The sequence below is a fragment of the Zingiber officinale genome, chromosome 8A (assembly GCF_018446385.1).
Source record: "Zingiber officinale cultivar Zhangliang chromosome 8A, Zo_v1.1, whole genome shotgun sequence".
Classification (NCBI taxonomy): domain Eukaryota; kingdom Viridiplantae; phylum Streptophyta; class Magnoliopsida; order Zingiberales; family Zingiberaceae; genus Zingiber; species Zingiber officinale.
The window spans coordinates 139,856,152-139,880,053 of NC_056000.1; the positions used below are offsets into that span (position 1 = coordinate 139,856,152).

Consider the following 23,902-nt stretch of genomic DNA (forward strand, 5'->3'; position numbering starts at 1 on the left):
GGTGAATTTTTTAAGAATCTTGTCCACGTAATAGAACTGACTAAGAACAAGTTCTTCTATTATTATAAGAATTTTGATTCTTAGAATCACATCAGCTAGGCTCATGTCTTTCATGTCAAATATTGAGTTTAACATATCTTTAGTAGATTTGATTATCTTATCATTACTTCCAATGATAAGTATGTCATCTACATATAAGCACAAGATCATTCTCTGTGACTTTCATGTAGACACATTAATCACATACATTAATCTTGAATTCACATTCCTTCATGACATTATTAAATTTTTCATGTCACTTCTTTGGTACTTATTTAAAGTCATATAATGATTTCACCAATCTACAAACCTTGTTTTTCTGTCCTGGCACAGAAAACCCTTTTGGTTGCTCCATGTAAATTTCTTCTTCTAAATCTCCGTTTAGAAAGGTTGTCTTTACATGTATTTGATGTATTTCGAGATTCCATAGAGTGGTAATAGCCAACAATACTCTAATGGAAGTTATTTTCGATACCGGAGAATACGTATCAAAGTAATCTAGACCTTCTTATTGTTAGTATCATTTGATTACCAATCTGGTCTTATACTTATCAATTGTGCAATCTGATTTTATTTTCTTCTTGAAGATCCACTTGTAACCTAGTGATTTATTTCCAGGAGGAAGATCCACAAGTTTCCAAGTGTGATTTTACAAGATAGAGTCTATCTCATATGCAATTGCCTCTTTCCAATGAGGTCCATCAGAAGAGCCTATAACTTCTGAGTAACTTCGGGGCTCACTTTTCAACATGAAAGTGATAAAATCCGATCCATAGGATTTTTCTACCTTAGCTCTTTTGCTCCGTCTAAGCTCAACCTTCACTGGTTCCTCATCATCATCTTCACTTTGTGTTTCATATGCTCACTTTGAGGAGCTAACATCTTCTCGGGTCTTATACGGAAACATATGTTCGAAGAACGAGGCATTTCTCGATTCTATTATCGAGTTTGATCCTGTCCGAACGATGAATCAACGGACGCTGGGCACGTGGCGCTCTCCGCGTTGCTGACGTAGATCCCCGACCGGTCGTACGAACCTCCGGCGAACCTGCAAAGAAATCGGGCCGGGAAGGGGTTCCCGGCGACGATCCTCCGACGCTCAAGTCAGGCAAGTGGACAACAAAGGGGTGGCTCCAAGTATTGTAGAATGCGTATCTCTGGTGATGTGTGAGGCCCTTTATATAGAGCTAGAAAGGGGCCCACGCACACATATCGAGGTGAATACGTGTCCTCAGCCCATACCTCAATATGGGCTTGTCAGAAAAGCTTACCTGACCCCTTACTGCTACAGTCCGAGCACGTCTCTGATGGGACAGCGGAACCCTGTCATAAGATCTTGCGTATGGCTCGCTCGTTGGCCATACCCGCTGTCAAAGGATGTTTCCTTGTCCTGTTGTCTCTTCTTACTCCATGCCGAGTGTCCGGCCGGTCGGCACCCCTTGCGTCCGGCCGGTCATATGTGCTGGTCCACTTAGGATATTCCCGGTAGTGTGCTCTATGGAGACTGTTCGCAGTATTGTTACCTTATGCCTTCGGTCGAGTGGGCTACCCGCTCGGCCGTACAATCCTGTTCAACGAGCGTCGGAACCCTGACTCCTCGCCGGGTGCCTTTGACTCCGATGAGACCCCGTTCGGCCGACCGGTCTCCCCTTCTCCGGTCGGCCGTTCGACCCTTTGACTTCTACGTGGCGTTGACTTCCCTCAAAGGGGGGTCCCTGTTCTTACCGCCGGATCACTTGCCTCCCTTTCAAGTCTAGTCGAAAGAGACGATTAGTCCGACTGACTGGACCATTAGTTGGGCCGAGCGGCGTGCTGCAACTACCATCCGCTCGGAAACCAGGGGCAGCCAAAACGTCAGTCAACGCCACCGTTACTCAGCATCTCTTCGAATTTTCCGTCAATCTCCATCATTAAGGTCTAGCACGCGCTCATTAAATGCGTTCCAGTGGTTGAATTCCACGTGGCGATGCTGCCGTCATCATACGGCGGCGGCATGGTGTTCTGATGGGATCGAGACAGTTCGAAATGAACTGCGCTATGAGTGCTCCGATTCTCGCGACCTGGATCCAACGGTGGAGGCCGCTTGGGCTCCACCATATAAAAAGCTCCGTTTTCTCCCTTCGTCGCACTCTTGCTCTTGCGTGCCCCCCAGCTTCTCGCGTTCCAGCTTTCCGGCGATCTCCGGTGCTCTTTCTTTGATCCTCCTCTTCGTTGCAAGGTTCTCTTTCTTTCCCTCTTTGTTTCCGACATTTTCTTTGCATTTCTTTCCCAAGTTTCCGTCTTCGGGATACTGTTCCGTTGCCATCTTGCTTTTATCTTCTGCCTTCGTCTTTTTTGGTTTCGTCCGCTCGGATAATGATCCAATCTTCTCAACTCGAAAACCAAACCCTCAGCCCATGGTACACTACCATGAAGTCGCGCTTCGATCGGCGCGACGCCGATCTTTTGATAGAAAACTTTGACATCCCTTCTGATTTCGAAGTCATTTTACCCGGTCCCTCCGCTCGGCCTCATAAACCGCCGCGCAGAGTCTTTTGTGTTTTCCGCGATCAGTTCACAACCGGTCTGCGATTTCCCATTCATCCTTTCATCGTTGACGTCTGCAACTTTTTCGGCATTCCGCTCGGAAGCCTAGTCCCCAATACCTTCCGCCTTTTATGCGGCGTCGTTGTCCTGTTCAGAATCCACAATATCCCCCTCCGACCGGAGGTTTTCTATTATTTTTATTACCCTAAACAGTCCGAGCTGGACACATATATGTTCCAGGCTCGGCCCGACCTAATTTTCTTCAATAAACTTCCTTCTTCCAATAAGCATTGGAAAGAATTTTATTTCTATCTCCGCATGCCCGAGCGGGCCCCCTTCCTGACGAAGTGGTAGATCGGACCACCAACCTCCCCAGAGCTCAAAAGATTCAAGACCCGGCCGGATTATCTACACGCTGCCAATATGCTTGCCGGTCTGCGGTTCGACATCAACAAATTCCTCCCAGAAGGGGTTATGTACATATTCGGCTTAAGTCCGATCAGAATCCTCCTTCCGAGCGGCTTCGGTAAGAATTTTACTTGAACATTTGCCTTGATTGCTAACTGATTTTCTTCTTTTTCCTTTGCAGCGAATATTATCATGGAGTCGGTCATGGCTAGTATTCTGAAGAAAAAGGCGGCGGCGCTCGAAGCCGCGGCTGCCAAAGAAATGGAGACGCTCGGAATCCAACCGGTCAGCTCGCATGAAGGGGAGAACGGGACTCATAAAGAGTCGGCCGCTCAGGCTTCTCTCCCGAAGCCGGCGGTGGGAGCAACTATTAGCCAAGAGCCTTCCGCCCGGGAGGAAGGCTCCACTCAGGCAGGAGAGCGTCCTCTTTGACAAAAAAGGCGCCGAGTAGAGACTCCCCTCCGATCGGCCACGTCCGCGGTCCAACCGCCCGAACGGGCCACAGCGGATTCGCGAGGCAAGGCTCCGGCAATGGAGACTATTTCGTCCGATCGGACTCCCTCCCAATTAGATGCGTCCGTGGACCCAATTGAAGCCGCTCCGATCAGCTCCCTTCCGCCTGCTCCCCGTCAAGTCCAATGTTCAACCATTTTATCCCAGTTTTTGGCGCCGGCCTCTGATCCTCTCCCATCATCCGCTCGGACGACCCCCGGTCATGGCTGCACTGTCCGGGTTACACTTCACCTTCCGACTGAAAAATTGCTACCCGAGGCCGATCGCCCAACCGCCCCCGAGCACACAATCACCCTGAAGGGGCTCCTAGCCGAGATGTGGGCCGACGCTCAGGCGCGCGTCGCGATGATCCCCCTCCGCAATTTGGCTAACAGCCATATGCAAGAGGCCACGGGGGTAAGTTCGTTTTCCTCCCAAAGTTTTGTATGCATTCTTTCCGATCGGCCACTGACAACTTATATTCTCTTTTTCGTCAAAGATGGGTGGAGGAGATAGCTTTCTCTAACCGCCTGGCGATGGTGGACGAGGAATTGAGACAACTGAAGGTTGCAAGCGGTCCGTCTGGCTCTCAAGGCCCCTCGTATGCCGAGCTGAAGAAGGAGATGAAGAAGGCTCAAGATTTGTTGGCGGCCGAGCAGAAGAAGACAGCCGATCAGGCCCACGCTTTGGCCGAGCTCGAGCGGCAAGTCAAGTCGCTCGACCAAAAAATAAACTTGGTCACCACTCGAAAAACACGGCCATCTCCGATCTGGAGAAAAAGAATGTCGAGGTTCGGGGGCTGGAGCAGAAAGTGAAGGAGCTGATGGACCAACTGGCCAAAGAGAAGGTTGCCCGAACAAACGAGGTGGCAGAGCTCGAGGCGGCTTTACAAGAACACAAGGCAGTCGCCGATGCTTCCCGAGCGGCCTTTAAAGAATACTAGGAGGTCGAACCAAGTCGGGTTGCTGCCCTGCAACAGAAATACATCCGTTCGGTTGAATTTTTGGAGAAGGTCTGCGAGCGGATGTACATGGCCTTTGAGCTTGCCATGAATGCCACGACGAAATACCTGAAGTCCAAGGGACAACTTCCCGACTCCGCAGTCATCCCGGCTAAGGACCAGACGACACTTCTCAACGACATCCCGACGACGCTTTATGATTATTTGGAGTAGTTTGTATGTAATCCAGCCGCTCGGCTAAAAAACTATCACTTTTTGTAACTAGGCCGTTCGGCCTTATTTTCTATAATGCTATGCCTTTCCCTTTGCTAGTCCATATGCGTGTTGTCCGCTCGGCTCGCTAACTACCGTTTATATTCGCCTGTTTCTCCTCGCAATTCTCCCTTCATCCCACCTTTCTTGTGTTCGAAAGGGGTTTTTACGGAGTATTTCTCGTGGATAGTCTGCTCGGATGAATGTATACTTTTTCGCAACTGAAATTTACGCTAGCTGTTCGCCAAGTACCTTTGGTTACCTGGCCGATCAGCGATTTTATTGTCTTATCCGACGCAACTCGATTTTTAACGTCGGAGCTCGACGGTCTTCCGCTCGGCGGATTTATAGACGACGACTCGTCTCTCGATTTTTAACGTCGGAGCTCGACGGTCTTCCGCTCGGAATATATATAAACGTCGGCTCGTCTCTCGATTTTTAACGTCGGAGCTCGACGGTATTCCGCTCGGAGGGTTTATAGACGCCGACTCGTCTCTCGATTTTTAACGTCGGAGCTCGATGATCTCGTCTCTTGATTTTTAACGGCAGAGCTCGACGGTATTCCGCTCGGAGGGTTTATAGACGCCGGATCGTCTCTCGATTTTTAACGTCGGAGCTCGATGATCTTCCGCTCGAAGGGTTTATAGATGCCGGCTCGTCTCTCAATTTTTAACGTCGGATCTCGACGGTATTCCGCTCGGAGGGTTTATAGACGCCGGCTCGTCTCTCGATTTTTAACGTCGGAGCTCGACGGCCTTTAAGGCAAATATTAACACTGCCGTTCGGCGAAGCTATTTGCCATCCTTTTATCATTTCTGCTTCCTGCATTACAAGGGCATAGGAGACCAAAACATATATAAAATTACATCAGCACACCTCTCACCCAGCTCGGTACGGCTGGAAATGATTCGCGCTCCATGGTCGATCTAGCCGCCGTCCGTCTTCATCCTCCAAATAATAAGCACCCAAGCGGAGCTTTTCGATGACTTTGAAGGGGCCCCCCCAAGGAGCCTCCAGCTTGCCGACGTCGCTGACCGGCTTTACTTTCTTCCAGACAAGGTCGCCAACCTGGAATGCTCTGGGGATTACGCGCCGGTTGTAGTTTTGCTTCATCCGTTGCCGGTACGCCATCAGCCGGACGGACGCCTTGGCTCGCTCTTCCTCGACCAAATTCAGCTCCATGTTCCTCCGCTCGGCGTTATCATCATCATAATTCTGGATCCAGACGGACTCGACGCCGACTTCGACCGGAATAACCGTTTCGCCGCCATACACCAAATGGAAAGGCGTGACGCTCATTCCTTCCTTTGGGGTCGTGCGGATGACCCATAAGACGCTTGACACTTCATCCACCCAGCTTCCTCCCAAATGGTCGAGCCGAGCACGCAAAATGCGAAGAATTTCCCGGTTGACTACTTCGGCTTGACCATTGCTTTGGGGATATGCCACGGACGTGAAGTGTTGTTCGATGCCATAGCTTTTGCACCAATCATCAAGCAACTTTTCCGCGAATTGTCGCCCGTTGTCGAAAACAAGTCGACGGGGGACGCCGAACCGGCAGATGATATGTTGCCAGATAAACTTCTTGACCATCTGCTCGGTGATCCTGGCTAGCGGCTCGACTTCCACCCATTTGGAAAAATAATCGACCGCCACTAGTAGAAATTTCCACTACCCGGTCGTCATAGGAAACGGATCCATAATATCCATTCCCCATTGATCGAACGGACAGGACACGGTAGCTGCTTTCATTTCCTCCGCCGGTCGGTGAAAGAAATTGTGATTGTTAGGATGTATACTAAAAGCCTAGCTTTTGGTATAAACATTTATCTAGAAATAAGAATCACATTGGTCAAATATCTACATTTATGATAAATGTAGTTGTTCAATTAATTTATATTGTAGATAACATGGTGTGTGGTGTCACACACAGAGGATCATGTTATCAGTATCTTATAAATTATAAACAGTAGCTCACGACCAAAATGGAAAGGAACAAACCATTGTAAGGTCGTAGTGTAATTAGGAATTAGTTTATCTTAACTATATAATTATACTAGTATACTTAGAGTGTATTGAGTAGGACCATTAGAGGTCGTTTCTTTTATACTGACTTTATAAAGAAACAAAGACCTCAGTTATTATAGAAGTGTGTGCTCTTAATCCTAATATAATAACAAGCACATATATTTGATATTTATTTCTTTAATTTATCAATGGGTGAGATTTAGTTCGATGAATCAATAAGTCCGATAAGTTGGGAAATGATATCACTTATAGTGTGTGTTGTTGATTATAGAAGGAAACTGTGTCTTAGAGATACTAGGTTGATAATGTCCCCAAGAGGAGCTCATAAGGATTGTCATGTTAAACCCTGCAGGTGGACTTAGTCCGACATGATGATAAGGTTGAGTGGTACTACTCTTGGATTAAGATATTAATTAAATGAGTTGTCAGTAACTCACTTAATTAGTGGACATTCGACATCTTAAACACAGGGAGACTAACACACTTATAATAAGAAGGAGCCCAAAAATGTAATTTGGGATTGGTGCGGTAGTTCAATAATAGTTCTCTAGTGGAATGAATTATTATTGATAAAATTAAGTTGTGTGTTCGGGGCGAATACGGTATGCTTAATTTTATCGGGAGACCAAAACTAATTCCTCCTCTCGGTCCCTATGTAGCCTCTTTTTATAGAGATTTATACCCACCTATACCCACCTTCTATACCCACCCAAGGGGCCGGCCAAGCTAGCTTGGAATCAAGCTAGGGCCGGCCAAGTTCAAGTGGATGAGCCAAGAGGGGTCGGCCATATTAAATTAAAGGGTTTTAATTTTAATTTTTATTATGTGGAAGATATAATTTATTAAAGAGAATTAAAATTAAAAATATCTCTCTTGTAAAAGATCTATAAAAGATTAAAGAAAGAGATTAGATCTCTTTCCTTATTTGTAGATTGGTGAGATATTTTATTTTCTCTTTAAAAATTATTCACATATTGTTAAAATTAAAATTATAGAAATTTCTTTTTATTAACCATGAAGAGATTTTTGAAGAGAAATTTTATTTTTAAAATTTTCGGAAACAAATTAGGAAGTTTTAATTTGTTAATTAAAACTTGTCTATTTTATTTCTCCATGTGGTGGCCGACCAATATAGTTTAATTTGGGATATTTTATTTTATTTTTCTTAATTAAATTATGTCAAGGAAATTAAGGAAATTTTATTGTAATTAAATTTTCTAATTTGCCTAGGTCAAGGAATATAAAAGAAGGGGTGGGGGTGCCTTCATAAGGGGAACCTCAATTATTTCTCTTCCTCTTTTGTTCCTTGGTGTGGCCAGCCATCATCATCCTCTCCCTCTCTTCTTCTTGTGGTGGCCAAACCTCTCTCTCCCCTTGGAGCTCTCGTGGTGGCCGGATACTACTTGGAGAAGAAGGAGAGAAAGCTAGCATCTCTTGGAGCTTGGTTGGTGTTTTGATTTTCTTCCTTGGTGAAGCTTCCTTATTGTGGCCGAACCTAGCTTGGAGGAGAAGAAGATGGTTGGTGGTTTCTCATCTCGGAAGATCGTTGCCCACACAACGTCTGAGGTTAGAAGAGGAATACGGTAGAAGATCAAGAGGTCTTTCTAGAAGGTATAACTAGTAGTTTTTCTTTTTCCGCATCATACTAGTTATTTATGGAAATAATACCAAATACAAGAGGCTTACGTTCTAGTATTTCGAATATGTTTTTTTTCGAAGTTGTGTTCTTTTGTTTTATTTTTCCTTGTGATTTGATTGTTCTTTTCGGTTAACCTAAAGTTATTTTAGGAAATTAAATATTAGATTTCTATAAAAGGTTTTGTCTAGTCGGTGGTGGTTGCTCCCATATCCAAGAAGGTCATGTGCCTCGCCACGTCAGTACTGGGAACCGATTATGGAAATTAATATTTAATGGAATTAATAACTTAAGGTAATTTGGGTCGAACGTGTTAAGTTCCGCAAGAGATCCAAGTCAAAACCTAAAAGAACAAATAGATTAAGTTTTGGATCAAACGTGTTAAGTTCCGCAGGCGATCCAAAATTTAATTTAAAAGAACACATGGTAGCTAGGAAAAGGTTCAGATCTTTGTACAAAATTTTTGTACAGTGGAACCTCTAGGCTTTCCGAGTAGCAACCAACAGTGATACTTCTGGCAGGAAAGGCATGTCGCGACTGTACGAGCGGCGTCTGCTTGCAGAGTTGGCCAAAAGTATCCGGCCAAGAGGATCTTCTTAGTCAGCGATCGTCCGCCCGGATGCCCTCCGCATGATCCTTGATGCACTTCTTCGAGGATATATGCCGCGTCTTCCAAGCTCACACATTTCAACAGTGGACGGGAGAAAGCCTTCTTGTAAAGTTGGTCTCTAATAAGCGTGAACCGACCGGCTCTCCTTCTTAATAACTGGGCAGCCTCCCGATCGGATGGTGTAGCACCCGAGTGGAGAAACTCTATGATGGGTGTCCTCCAATCGCTTGGAAACGCGAGGCCTTCCATCTGGTCGACGTGCGCCACCAAAAATACTTGTTCAATTGGCTGCTGGATGACGACTGACGTTATTGAACTTGCGAGTTTGGATAACTTATCTGCCGCCTGATTTTCCGCTCGAGGTATCTTCTGGATAATGACTTCTCTGAAATTAGCTTTAAGCTTTTCGAAGGCTTCAGCGCAGAGTTTGAGCCGAGCGTTATTAATCTCAAAAGTACCAGAGAGCTGCTGAGCGGCCAACTAAGAGTCTGAATGCAGCGTCACCCGTCCGGCCCCCACATGTCGGGCGACCTGTAAGCCGGCTATAAGGGCCTCATACTCTGCTTCGTTATTTGTAGCTCTGTAATCCAGCCGGACGGATAAGTGCATCTTTTCTTCCTGAGGAGAGAGTAATAGTACGCCAATCCCGCTTCCGAGCCGAGTGGGCGATCCGTCCACAAATATTTTCCACATGGCTTCGGGTTCTGGCCTTTGTACTTCGGTGACAAAATCCGCCAAGGACTGCGCCTTTATCGCCGAACGGGGCTGGTATTGAATGCCAAATTTGCTCAACTCCGTTGTCTATTTGATGAGCCGCTCGGAAGCTTCTGGATTCAACAGCACTCTTCCCAATGGACTATTCGTCCGGACGATGATAGTATGAGCCAAGAAATAGGGACGGAGGCGCCGAGCGGCGAGGACCAAAGCAAAAGCCAGCTTCTCGAGCCCAGTGTAGCGGGATTCAGCATCTTTTAAAATATGGCTTAGAAAATATACAGGTTCTTCTCCGCTCGCCCTTACTAGTGCCGAGCCGACTGCTTGCTCAGTTGAAGATAAATAGATACAAAGTGGCTCATCCATAGCTGACTTGGCTAGCACAGACAGAGAGTTCAAGTATGTTTTCAGATCTTCGAAGGCCCGATCGCATTCTTCGTCCCAGTGAAACTAAGTGGCTTTGCGCAAAATTTTGAAAAAAGGTAGACTCCGGTCGGCAGTCTTGGAGATGAATCTGGACAAAGCAGTTATTCGACCGGTCAAGCGCTGCACTTCCCTCAGATTTCTTGGGGACGGCATATCTTGCAGTGCTTTCACTTTGCTGGGATTTGCCTCGATGCCCCGCTCGGTCACTATGTATCCCAAGAAAGGCCCGCCTTTTGCTCCGAACAGACACTTCTGAGGGTTCAGCTTAACTCCATACCTCCTCAGCGTTCGGAAAGTCTCCTCCATGTCTTTAAAAATATCGGCCGCTCGGAACGACTTGATGAGAATGTCATCCACATATACTTCCAGATTTCGCCCGATCTGCTCCTTGAACACTTTGTTCATCAAGCGCTGGTAAGTTGCTCCCGCATTTTTCAGTCCGAACGGCATCACATTGTAGCAGTAAGTGTCGTCGGCTGTAACGAAGCTGACCTTCTCTTGATCTTCTCGTGCGAGCGACACTTGATGGTAGCCCTGATAAGCGTCGAGCATGCATATCAACTCGCAGCCGGTTGTGGAGTCCACCAGTTGATTAATCCGGGGCAGAGGATAAAAATCCTTTGGGCACGCCTTGTTAAGATCCCGGAAATCGATGCACACTCTCCACTTATTGCCCGACTTGGAGATTAGTACCACGTTCGCCAACCAACTCGGGAACTGGACCTCGCGTATGTGGCCGGCCTCCAGGAGTTTCTCAACCTCCGCTCGGATGATTGCATTTTGTTCGGTGCTGAAGTCCCTCTTTCTTTGCTTTACCGGCCGAGCGTCCGGTCGGACGTGGAGCTCATGCTGCGCTATACTCGGCTAAATTCCGGGCAGCTCATGCGTCGACCAGACGAAGACATCACAGTTTCTCTAGAGGCATTTGACCACTTCCTCTTTCTGGCTTGCCTCCAGATCGGCCGCAATGAATGTGGTGGCCTCCGATCGGGTCGGATGGATCTGCACTTCCTCTTTTTCTTCGTACACCAAAGAAGGAGGTTTTTCAGTTATGACGTTTACCTCCATCCGGGGCGCCTTCTGACGTAGCATCGTCGAGCTGCCAGTTGATTTCCTCGTACTTCTCCCACTTTGTCTTCGACCGGGAACTTGATCTTCTGGTGGAAAGTGGAGACGACCGCTCGGAATTCACTTAGAGCCGATCGCCCCAATATTAGGTTGTATGCCGACGGAGAGTCCACCACGACGAAGTTTGCAGTCCGTGTCCTTCTGAGCAGCTCCTCTCCCATTGAAATGGCCAGCCGGATCTGTCCGACCAGCAGAACTTCGTTGCCCGTAAACCCATAGAGGGGGGTTGTCATGGGCAGCAGCTCGGCTCGATCAATTTGCAATTGGTCGAAAGCCTTTTTGAATATAATATTGACCGAGCTTCCTGTGTCAATGAAAACGCGGTAAATAGTGTAGTTGACTATTACCGCTTTGATGAGGAGAGCGTCTTCGTGTGACACTTCGACTCCCTCCAAGTCTTTGGGCCCGAAACTGATTTCGGGTCCGCTCGCCCTTTCTTGGTTGTAGTCGACAGCATAGATCTGGAGCTGCCTGACGCTAGCCTTCCTTGCTCGGTTAGAGTCTCCTCCGGTCGACCCACCAGTTATAATGTTGATTTCGCCTCGGGAAGTGTTGTTTCTATTTTCTTCTTCCCGAGCGGACGGTCTAGGCCGCTCTCTAGACATCCGGGGATTTTCTTCACGCCTCGGAGTATGATGCCGCTCGGGAGTCTGTCTTTGCCGCCTGTCGGGTATAGTCCGATCGGCCTCACGAGGTCTCTGTCGCCTGTCGGATGATGGCGATCGACGACCGTCACTCCGGGGAACAGGGTGGGCGATTAGAGGAAGACTCCGGCAATCTCTGGTGTTATGCGTGTCCGTCCGATGGAATGAGCAGAACATTGTGGTCCATTTCTTTTTTGGCTTGGGCCGCTCGGCAGCTACCTCTTGCACATGGGACCTCGCATGGGGGCAGCGGATTACTTCGGCCCTCGGTCCTCTGGGCGGGTGATGAGCAGTGTGAGGCTTCCGCTCGGCAAGGGGAGCTCGCTCGGTTGGAGTTTCCTTCCTTCGGGCCGCTTGAACTTCCTTCACATTGATGTATTCATTGGCCCGGTGTAGCATATGGTCGTAGTCTCGGGGCGGCTTTCGAATGAGCGAGCGGAAGAAGTCCCCGTCCACGAGGCCTTGCATAAATGCGTTCATCATTGTCTCGGAGGTGGCCGTTGGAATATCCATGGCCACCCGGTTGAATCGCTGGATATAAGCTCTGAGCGGCTCTTTGGGCTCTTGCTTGATAGCGAATAAGCTCACGCTAGTCTTCTGGTAGCGCCGACTGCTTGTAAAATGCTGGAGAAAGGCCGTGCGGAAGTCTTTGAAACTTGAGATAGATCCGTCCGGCAGTCTCCGAAACCACCGTTGAGCCGATCCCGAGAGGGTGGTCAGAAAACTCGACACTTCACCCCGTCTGTGTATTGATGAAGGGTAGCTATGTTGTCGAACTTACCCAAATGATCGTCTGGGTCGGTGGTTCCGTTGTATTCACCGATTGCCGGGGGCATATAGTGCTTTGGCAGAGGGTCTCGTAGAATGGCTTCCAAGAATTGCCGATTGACCCGCTCGGGAGAAGCGTCCGCTCGGGGGGCCTTGCCTTTTCTGTTGTCCCGTATTGGTATTTCATCTGACGAAGATCCTCGATCTCGATTCACTGCTGCGGCTTCAGAAGGCGTGCGGAATAAGACCCGATGAAATGGAACCGTGGCATGAGGTGCTTCCGCTCGGCCCCCTGATGCTGAGGTTGCTTGCTGTTCAATCCGCTCGGCTTGCGACTTTTGTATCTGTTCCACAAGCTTAGCGGCTCTTGTCTCGATCAAAGCGTCGAGCTCCTCTGTGGAGAGCATCACCGAGTGCGGTCGTCCAGTCTCGTCCAGTGCTTCCGATCGGATGCAGGAGCGTTCCCACAGACGGCGCCAAATTGATCTTGTCCGAACGATGAATCAACGGATGCTGGGCACGTGGCGCTCTCCGCGTTGCTGACGTAGATCCCTGACCGGTCGTACGAACCTCCGGCGAACCTGCAAAGAAATCGGGCCGGGAAGGGATTCCCGGTGACGATCCTCCGACGCTCAAGTCAGGCAAGTGGACAACAAAGGGGTGACTCCAAGAATTGTAGAATGCGTACCTCCAGTGATGTGTGAGGCTCTTTATATAGAGCTAGAAAGGGGCTCACGCACACATATCGAGGTGAATACGTGTCCTCAGCCCATACCTCAATATGGGCTTGTCAGAAAAGCTTACCTGACCCCTTACTGCTACAGTCCGAGCACGTCTCTGATGGGACAGCGGAATCCTGTCATAAGATCCTGCGTATGGCTTGCTCGTTGGCCATACCCGCTGTCAGAGGATGTTTCCTTGTCCTGTTGTCTCTTCTTACTCCATGTCGAGTGTCCGGCCGGTCGGCACCCCTTGCGTCCGGCCGATCATATGTGCTGGTCCACTTAGGAAATTCCCGGTAGTGTGCTCTATGGAGACTGTTCGCAGTATTGCTACCTTATGCCTTCGGTCGAGTGGGCTACCCGCTCGGCCGTACAATCCTGTTCAACGAGCGTCGAAACCCTGACTCCTCGCCAGGTGCCTTTGACTCCGATGAGACCCCGTTCGGCCGACCGATCTCCCCTTCTCCGGTCGGCCGTTCGGCCCTTTGACTTCCACGTGACGTTGACTTCCCTCAGAGGGGGGTCCCTGTTCTTACCGCCGGATCAGAGTTCTTGTGTATCTCTGGTATTTGTGACTCGTATACAAAAAATCGATACGCACTGCTGTTCTATGCATATCCAATAAATATGCAATCAACAGTCTTTAGTTCTATCATAATCCTTTTCGAATCAGACACCAACACTTTGACAAGACATTCCCACATTCGTAAATATTTGTAGGATGATTATCTTTTATTCCACAACTCATAAGTGCTCTTATCTATTTTCTTCCAGGACATCTTATTTAAAAGGTAATTAGTTGTTAACACAGCTTCTCCCCATATGAACTCTGGCAATTCAGAGCTTAATAAAAGAACATTCATCATCTCATTTAAAGTTCGATTCTTATGCTCAACAACTCCATTTTGTTGAGGAGTATAAGGAGTCATAATTTCGTGTCTGATTCCATGTTCAACACACAACTCAGCGAACGGTAATACATATTCACCGTCTCGGTCACTTTGAATCACCTTAATTTTTCTATTAAGTTGGTTTTCAACCTCATTCTTATAGAGTGCAAATTTCTGTATAGCTTTATCCTTACTTTTGAGAAGTTACACATAATAGTATTTTGTGTTATCATCTACAAAAGTGATGAAGTATTTATTCCCACCACGTGTTGGTATACCTTTGAGGTTGCACACGTCGGCATGAATTAGCCCGAGCGGTTTGTTGCTTCTTTCAATATGTTGAAAGGATGACTTTATCATTTTTACTTCAAAACAAATCTCACACTTGTGTTGAAGTTTAATTTAATATATCTGTTACACCCTTAAATAAAGGGAAAAACGTTTATGGTAAAATGTTGATTGTTCCACTTGGACAAATTTTGCCTTGACTGGTCTGATATTCGACGCGTGCAAGTTGTGCTTGCACACGAGTTAACATGGTTCAATGCCTCTACACATCCACGCGTGAGAGAGAGTCTATCCCCATGCATTTGTTCACATCATCAATGCATATGAATCAATATAAACTAACCAATATGTCTTGAAACTCCTAATGTGGGAGTAAAATCTCATTCACAATAAAGTTTAATTCCTCTTCCACCTCTTCTCCATTCACATATATCCAACAATTAGTACATGTGGTCAAGACATTGGGGAGGCGTGCTCAGACATACCGAGTTTTGACCTCAAGATCTCATGTGCTAACACCCATATTTTAACTACTGCACCGTCCCGAGGGGATAATGCATTTAGAACATACACATATGCTTCTCTAAATATAAAATTTATTTTAAATTTTATATTTTACGTAGAAAAAATTAACTACCTTATTTATTCTTTAAATTTAGATTTTATAAATAGTATTTATCTAAACTTAAGAAATGAAATCTATTATCTAAATATTAAAATATTATTCAATTTGGGAGAGAAAAAAAAATAAAAGGAAAAGATTGAGTAATAAAAATAGATATTACATAGGATGAGAAAAAATAATTAAAAAATAGAAGAGAAGAAAAAAATAAAAAAATAAAGATAATAAAAATTTTAAGATAATTAATATACTCTAAAAATATGATTATCTAAATTTAATAAAATAGTTATTTATCTTAAATTTTAAAGATATTATACTGAAACTGATATTGGTATGAATATGGATATGGATGTTCTGCACAATAACTGAGGCGCGTTTGTGAAGTTCTCCATTTCTTGTAAATTAGAAAGAGGAATGAAACGGTTGGGCAAGCTGCCGCATGTACTTTTGAATTTATCGGATGGGCAAATTAGGAGGAACGCCACTGATGGGATACATGAATTATCAAATAAAAATAAATAAATAAATAAATAAATAGGAAAGAAAGAGCAGTTTAATATACTAAGCATCTAAATGTCATAATTAGAACTTTATTTTTTTTATGTTACTATATCACAATTTGTTTTCTTAAAATTACTCTTCCATTTTCACTGTCTACCTTCTGATGTTACTTGAAGAGATAATGAATTGTCCTTTTAGGATAGTCTAGTGATTAGCATATGAGATATTATCATCATGAGGTTTGGAATTTGATTCTCGGTAAAAATTGAGATAAATATCTCTCTTATATGTTAGTCACTATTCCAAAGATTAGTAATCGTCTGAGATTTACCTTCTTCGTGTTAGCCCTAGGACGAAGGCGCTAAGACGAACATATTCATCTTTTATCATTTTGAAAAGGTAGCGGAGACAATGGCGAAATTATAATTGAACTTGTTGAGCGGTGACAGCTCAGTTGCTATTTCACAACCAACTTGGCTCGGCCACGATGTCATGGTCGGTTGTCTTCACAACCTCTTTAAGCGATCGTCTATCGGATAGCATAAGCAACATAATGATCAAAACTTAATTGAGTCATTGAGATGTGGAGTGCTCTATCCATAAACATGGTACTTTAAAATAGATACATAGAAACTTAGACAAAGTGTAGGATGGAGGAAAAATTGCTTTTATGTATTAAGATAATTGATAGGATTTGTACTAATTATAAGTTATAGTCCTTGTTTTCATTTGTGGAATTAATCTATTGATTGATTTAACAATAGATTTGTGTCTCCTTTTTGCAAATGAGATATTAGAACTATATGTTTACATTTAAATATTCAAATATTCGAATTTGTGTCCGAGTTTATTTATTTTCTTATCAAATTTATTTATTAAAAATTTTACTAAACTTTTTATTGAGCCCACGTTAATAATTTAATAGAATAAATGACACATTTATTTGTCATCAATTAATAAATTTTGCACTTTTGTCCCCTTAAGTTAGCCTCTTACATAATTTAAGGGTCAATATGAGAATGTGGTTGAAGTAAAAAAAAATCCATATAATAACATAGCACGTGTCGATAATAATAACAAGAATATGATGAAAGACAAGGATTTTTAATGTGATAGGTGAAATGTTGACTTATTGACCTTCAAATTTTGACTTATCCTAGACGACTAAATCGGCCTTTTAACTTTTAAATTTCCATAATTATTTTTCATTTTATACTCCTCAATTACGGCGGTGTTGTTCTTGTGTTGTTGATTTTCAACATACTGATTTTAAAATTTTTGAAGCAGGTATTGAATTTTAAAAATTCATCATCATAATAATATTATTCTTTAAATATAGCACTATATTAATTGACATGGGGATAAAATGAAAAAACTAATATGATCTTTGAAAGTTAGACGGTATTTTCGGAATTTACATTTTTTTTTATCATGCATAAAAAACACAAGGGGAATCTTTTGGCAATCGAGTGATCCTAATCGTGTCGATGTCAAAATTATTTCCTTAATTAGTATCCGACATAATCATTATCTCAAGGCTTTGGATTCTCAGCCACTCTAATGTTTTCCAAATTTATTTAATTTAATGGGATCTGCCTTTTTTTTCATCGCAATTTGTTCTTATTTTTAACATTAGGTATTAATTTATGCCTATTAATTTTGAAAGCCATTTTAAAATCAACCTCATCTATTTTTTAAGTCAATTGTTCATTAAAAAATTATTTATTAATTGGTCGAATTTAAGACTTGAGTAAGTATATGAGAAATTGGAAAGGCAGCGTTCATCTTTATGCAAATGGAATTTTGAAACAAATCATTTAATTAAGAAGTAGGATTAGTGACATAACCATTAAAATGATTATTCTAAAGAAATATTCATATAATTTATGGATGATGCATCTATTTTGAGAAAACTAATGCATATCATAGTATTTATTTATTAGATTGACCATTAAAAAAGAGGTGAAAACATTGACCATGAAAAGAAAATAGTAGATTTTTTATTAAGACTAATGATCGTGCATACGCGTCGCGTGTGTAATATAATACGTTGAAATCACATTGACCTTTATAATGAAATTATATTAATTAAAATATTTTAACATTAAAATACTAAAGTAGAGTCATTAGGGTAAAGTACCTGACTTTTGAAAATCTGAATTATTTGGGTCTTTGAAAATCCGAATTGTTTGGATTTTCGAGTGTCACTCTTACGACTTCCGTATGAAAAAAAATTAATTTAATTTAATATTATACTTATCTCAGTAAAAGAAATTTAAAAAAAAAGTATATTTTTTAACATTATCGGTCTAAAATATTTATAAAAGTTTCTTTGATTATAGTGTTGTCAATTCTAAGATGTGGAATTAAAGAGAACTATATTTTTTTATATAAAATAATCAGAGAAAATTAATGATGAGAAAGATTCATAATAATATGTCGCAGTTGAGTCTCGAACTTTAATCACTGATTGTTTCGCTCGTGGAATTATTAATAAACTTTGAAATTATTTTTAATGTGAATAGAAAAAAGAATATTAACTTAAATTCATTTTAGACTTCATCAAAGTTAGTTAGTAAAGAGGGGAGATTTTTAATAAAATAGTAAGATAAAGATAAGAAACATTATATTTACAGGTTCGTGTAAAACAATAGATTTCACTTATGGTTTATATTAAACTCATGATTATACAGATTATACTCGAAATGATTTTTTTTGAATTTAGTTATTCAGTATTTTGAATGGTAGATATTGATCTGGTTTCATAAAAATGTTTAGTTGACTATAAGAATAAATAGGAAAGTATTTATAGGTGTCTATCTGGAATGGTTAGTTTTCTTAAATTTATCATTTTATGGAAGGAAAATGTATTTGTAATATGTCGTAATTAATATTTGAATCTTAAATATTTGATTAATTATTTGAGTGCTTCACTGCTGCATCATTCCTGGATTCAAAATGATTTCATTTTCTTTAATTAGAATCAGATGTCCAATTTATATCGCTTAATTCTAGGATGATCGATTTAGTCCTATAAAAAATTTCAATTAATCATTAGAATTAGAATAAGTAAGAAAGTATTCGGAATAGTAATCTATTAGCATAACAATTTTAGAGAAATTTATTTATTAATTTAAAAGCTGATATTCGATTCTGGAAATTAAAAAGGCACCTCACGGCTGCCCATTCATCCCGGGAAACAAAATGATTTAATTTTGTAGCATACTTACGAGACATCCCCTTCACTCTTTGCTAGGCCAAGAACCGTAGGCTCCATTTAGGTGTTGTCATGGTCGATCGAGTCGTGTCACATTTTTATTTAATATTTGTCTTTTAATAGTGACTATGATTTTTTTTAAAAAAAATAAAACTTTTAACCAAAAGATTTAAACTGCTGATAAAAGGATTTTTTAAGATATTATACAATTTAATAATCATCTTATGCGTCCATGAGATGGAAAAAATTTCAACTTATTAATATCTAGAGTCAACATTTTTGCTAAATTCATTTTATATTTAGCATGCCCATGTATATATATAGCTCAATGGGACATAAAATAAGACAAATTGTAAAAATAATAATAATAATAAAATTCAAATTGTAAAAATAATAATAATAATAAAATTCAACTCGTCGACTATTTTTTTTGAACAAAAATTTAAAAACAACACCCCTAATTATTAAAATTAAAAAGGCTTCAAATTTTTTTAAATAAAAAATTAAAAATCGCCCTATTCATATTTCTCATACAAAGATATCTTTATGTTAATATCATTGTATTATAATAAAAGATGATTATATTATATATATTAATATCATTATAACATCTATGAATAGTTATATCAGGGGCAGAGTCAATGTAGGCCGAGTGTGAGCAATTACCCACACTGGACCACATAACACAACATTACACATTATGAAGGGAAAGCTAAGCTCCCATTACAAATTGTCCACACTGAGCAACAAATTACAACATTACACGTTGTGAAGGGAAAGCTAAAAGAGATTTGAAAAAAAATTAAAATGATAGATTCATAGCTCACATTATAAATGAAACAAAAAAATTTTTAAAATTGGAAGACAAGTTAGAAACTGCCATAGATAATCTCAAACTCGGCGCTTACTCAAACACCATGGGTTAGGCTTGTGATATTGATCGTACAACGGTTAGATATACTCCTGCATCATTACTGGGTGGGGCAGCAGTCTCTCATGAGACTATCACATTGTTGCCTTGTCAAGTAGCATGAGTGACCACGTTTACACTAAATTAATATCCTAGCTCCGCCTCTGGTTATTATAACATATAAAAATAAATTAATTCAATTTATAAAAAATTAAAATATAAAATTCTTGATCAACTTGGTTAAAATGGTTCGAACTTGTTCAAAACTGTTTCAATAGGGATTTAATTTACTATAAAATTATTGTAACAATAATTAATCGATTGTTATAATATTATAATTAATCGGCTATTATGATTTTAAAGTTGATTAAGTTTAATATAATAGTGTTGTATGTATAATTTTTTAATTAAATGAAATTAATTTATTTTTTATATAATATAATAGTTGTCTTTTTTTAGTAAAATGTATATATTAAAAAGTCAAAATATAATACTTGAAAATCAATAGCAAGATTGATAAAGTGTCCTATTAGAAAAACATAAATTTATATATTCTTATGAATTTTCCTACTGTTAAATTGTACTTGATATTACATGATTTAAAGGATTAAATTCTAATAAAAATCGAGGAATTAGTTTTGTTTTTTATTTATTTATTTATTTATTTTTTAATGGTGTGAGATAGTTGTGGGGTGTTGTGATGGATTTTACTTTTATTTTTCTTTTAAAAAAAATAGAGTTTGTTGGCAATTTTAATAATTAAAGGATTCCTTTTCGTTTTCGTCGATTTTCTTTAAGGGGCGTTCAGGAACTTAGGTGAAATCCAGGGGGTAAAATTCAAAAGAGAATAATTTCAAAAATAAGCCCCTCTTATTACTAAATATAACATCTTCGTGCTCCTCGACCCGCATATTAAAGTAATGAAGAGGAGCCGAACCGCTTCAGCTGTGGGTGCTTCCTTTCACAGCTCCGAACCTCACGGACGCCAGCGGAAGGCCGCCACCACCTCCTCCTCCGCCGACGACGCCGCCACCACCACCTAACTCTAGGGTTCCTTCTTCTCGCCTCCAAGGTCAGTTCTTTCCGTGGCCAAAATATGACCTTGATGATATTTTTTCTGTTTTTTTCTTTGATCATCGGAAGCAGGTTTTGGTTTCAACATCGTGTCTTTTACGTAAACAAATGGCTGGAATTTGTTGTTCTTCGTTTAGATCCCTTCTTATCTAACTCAATCAGCTTTAGCCTCTACAATGGGCAGATTCTTAGACCGTTCTTATTGTTTGCAGTCGGGACTTCTCATATTCCACTGATGCCCTAAAGATGGGACTTTTAGGGTTAATTTAGAGATGGAGGAGGTGGAGAAAGCAAGCAGAGCTGCAGTGGAGAGTTGCCACAGAGTCTTGAGCCTCCTCTCCCGGCCTCAAGATCAAGCCCAATCTGGAAATTTGTTGTCTGAGACAGGAGATGCTATTGCAGGTTTCAGAAAGGTGATCTCTTTGCTGGGCAAAAGTTCTGGCCATGGAAGAATTAGGGTTGGCAACAAAGTTGCATCCACCTCCAATCATAAGCTCTTATTGGACCATCAATTGTTGCCCAAGATGGATCACACTTCCAACCCACCACAACTCCAAAGAGAAATTTTAGAGGCGAAAATACAAGTTTTGGATTCGAGTGCTAGGAACCCATTCCGAGCATCTCAAAGAAGCTTCCTTGAGAACCAACTCAATCAACAAGCTTTGTCTCCGAGCGAACACCAATTTCTTCAGCACCAACCGCAGCATGATCCAAGGTTTCGATTTCCCCAGAAGATGAATCATCAGGCAGACATGTTTCAGAGGAGTAATTGCATCATTAACTTCAAATTTGAGGGTTCGAGTCACATGCCGTCTACCTCAACCACTAGATCCTTCTTGTCGTCGCTGAGCATGAATGGCAGTGCGGCGAGCATGGATGGAAAATCATTCCATCTAATTGGTGGACCAGTATCATCTGATCTAATGAACCTACACCATCCTCCTAAGCGGAGGTGTGTGTGTATAGGGGAAGATGGAAATGGCAAATGTGCCACGACTGGTCGGTGTCATTGCTCGAAGAGAAGGTAAAGTTATGGATGTTAAATGAGACTATGGTTGAAGGCATTCAGTTTAATGCTTGTCACATGAATTATTTGTAGGAAGCTAAGAATTAAGAGGTCCATTAAGGTGCCTGCTATCAGTAATAAGCATGCTAGCATCCCTTCCGATGAGTATTCTTGGAGGAAGTATGGGCAAAAGCCAATAAAGGGTTCCCCTTATCCTAGGTATTTTATCATCATACATCAGTCACCATTCAGATACTTGTTATTTTTTATTTTCCTTTTTTATCTGAGCTGCTATACTCATTACTAACTAACAAGGTTATAAGCACAATCAACAATTGGAGTTTTTGGTTTCATAAAACACTGTCTTCAAATTTCTCCGAACCAATTAGTTTATGTTTTTGTTGTGTGAAACTGCTTATTCTTTTGTTTCAGCGAAAATTTCACAACTGAATTTTATCTGAAAATACAAATGTAGGGGATACTATAAATGCAGCAACATGAGGGGCTGCCCTGCAAGGAAACATGTTGAAAGGTGTGTGGAAGACCCTTCGATGCTCATTGTTACCTACGAAGGCGAGCACAACCACACCCGATTGCTAACTCAGCCTGCCCAGATGTAACAACTTTAAAAGAGATTTCTTCATCAGTAATGCTGCCCCTGGCAAAGATCTTGCATGCCACCTTCCTTTTTGGGGTCACAACACCACATGCCAAGGGTCGGGACACGAGCTGCACCAAATTCCAGCATCTTCTTCCTCGAGTGAGTGCTAATGTATTAAAATGTTATTGAAACAGTGATCCAGAAATGGGAAGTAGAATCAATGTCACAAAAGCAGAACTTTGTGAAGTTGAGAATGGAGAATGAGTCAGGCAGTGGAGTTTTGTGGTTCTGCATTCCACTTCATTTAGGTAAGAGTCTCCATTTTGTCTGCACTTTCGATCATTTCATGCCATTGCTTGATGCCTGCGTGTTGTTGTCCACCAGAATAGAACAAAGATAAGGCTGTGCCAGTACTTGTGTGCTTCCTTAGTGGCCCTTTTCTCAATCAGGAGCCTTCTATAACCTACTGCAAATTAGACAAGTTTGGTGGTTCATTATGTCGTACATTTTAGACATCAACCGTCGACTCCCTCTCTCAAGTGACTAGTCATTTTAGGACACATTAAACTTCACTCAATTCAATATTGTATCAAAGGTAGACTCATAGAGATTTTCATCAAAAGAGACCCGTAGAACATGTTGAAGTTAAGATTCTTCACACCAGGTAGTCACACAGGCAAATGCACGTTTATATATCAAATAGGTTATACTCTTGGTAGTGTTCTAGTCTTTGATCAGTTGGATTGCGCTAGGGTATGTTTAATAGGGAAAGAGAAAAGTGAAGAGATAGGTATCCGGGGGAAGATAGAAAATTGAAAGAGAAGATAGTTGCAACATTCTATTTACTAGGGAAGAAGGGCAATACAGAAGATAGAAACTAAAGGTTTAACTGGCCAAAAGAAGAGAAGAAGTATGGAAATACACAATTTCGTGATCCAAAAGAGTCTTAATCCCTTCCTCTTGTTGCAAGAGTGAATGTTTTTGGATTTGAAGTATTTCAAATTAGTCATTCATGTCACTGTAAGTTGTCGGAGACACATCCCAATCGTCACACAGGTATCTATCTATCTATCTCATGCGAAGCCTAACTTTTTTTTAAAAAAAATGTAATGGTTGATTGCCTCATCACCTCCCTTGATAGTGTCTACATAGACCTTCAAAGTGCTTGTGAAAGATTTGATTGAGGATTCCACTTGCTTTTCCACCATCACCAACTTATTAATTTTGAGGAAATCTTTGATCTGTTGGAAGTGGGATTTGGTGACGGATGCTTTGGAGAAATCCATGAAGCATCACCACAAAGGAAGTTTTTATTTTTTAAAATAATAATAATAATTATTATTATTCATCTAGGAAGGTTTGGTGGGTGATATGACAAAAGAGTTCCGCACTCTGCCTAATTTCCATCATGGTGATTAGTACAGGTAATGAAGTCATCA

General features: G+C 41.7%; 1 protein-coding gene across 2 annotated transcripts in view; it reads left to right on the forward strand.

The window, feature by feature from the left end:
- LOC122010423 (probable WRKY transcription factor 21) overlaps positions 1 to 22,752 on the forward strand; it is a 37,995-nt gene extending 15,243 nt beyond the window's left edge. The window contains exons 6-9 of one of the 2 annotated variants that reach the window (XM_042566954.1): positions 20,701 to 20,854; positions 21,069 to 21,880; positions 21,956 to 22,081; positions 22,338 to 22,752. In XM_042566954.1, the coding sequence (XP_042422888.1) occupies positions 21,129 to 21,880; positions 21,956 to 22,081; positions 22,338 to 22,482 (1,023 nt within the window). In that variant the 5' untranslated portion in view covers positions 20,701 to 20,854; positions 21,069 to 21,128 and the 3' untranslated portion in view covers positions 22,483 to 22,752. The remainder of the gene's footprint in view (positions 1 to 20,700; positions 20,855 to 21,068; positions 21,881 to 21,955; positions 22,082 to 22,337) is intronic. The other variant, XM_042566955.1, reaches the window with a different exon arrangement.
- Positions 22,753 to 23,902: the final 1,150 nt, after the last annotated feature.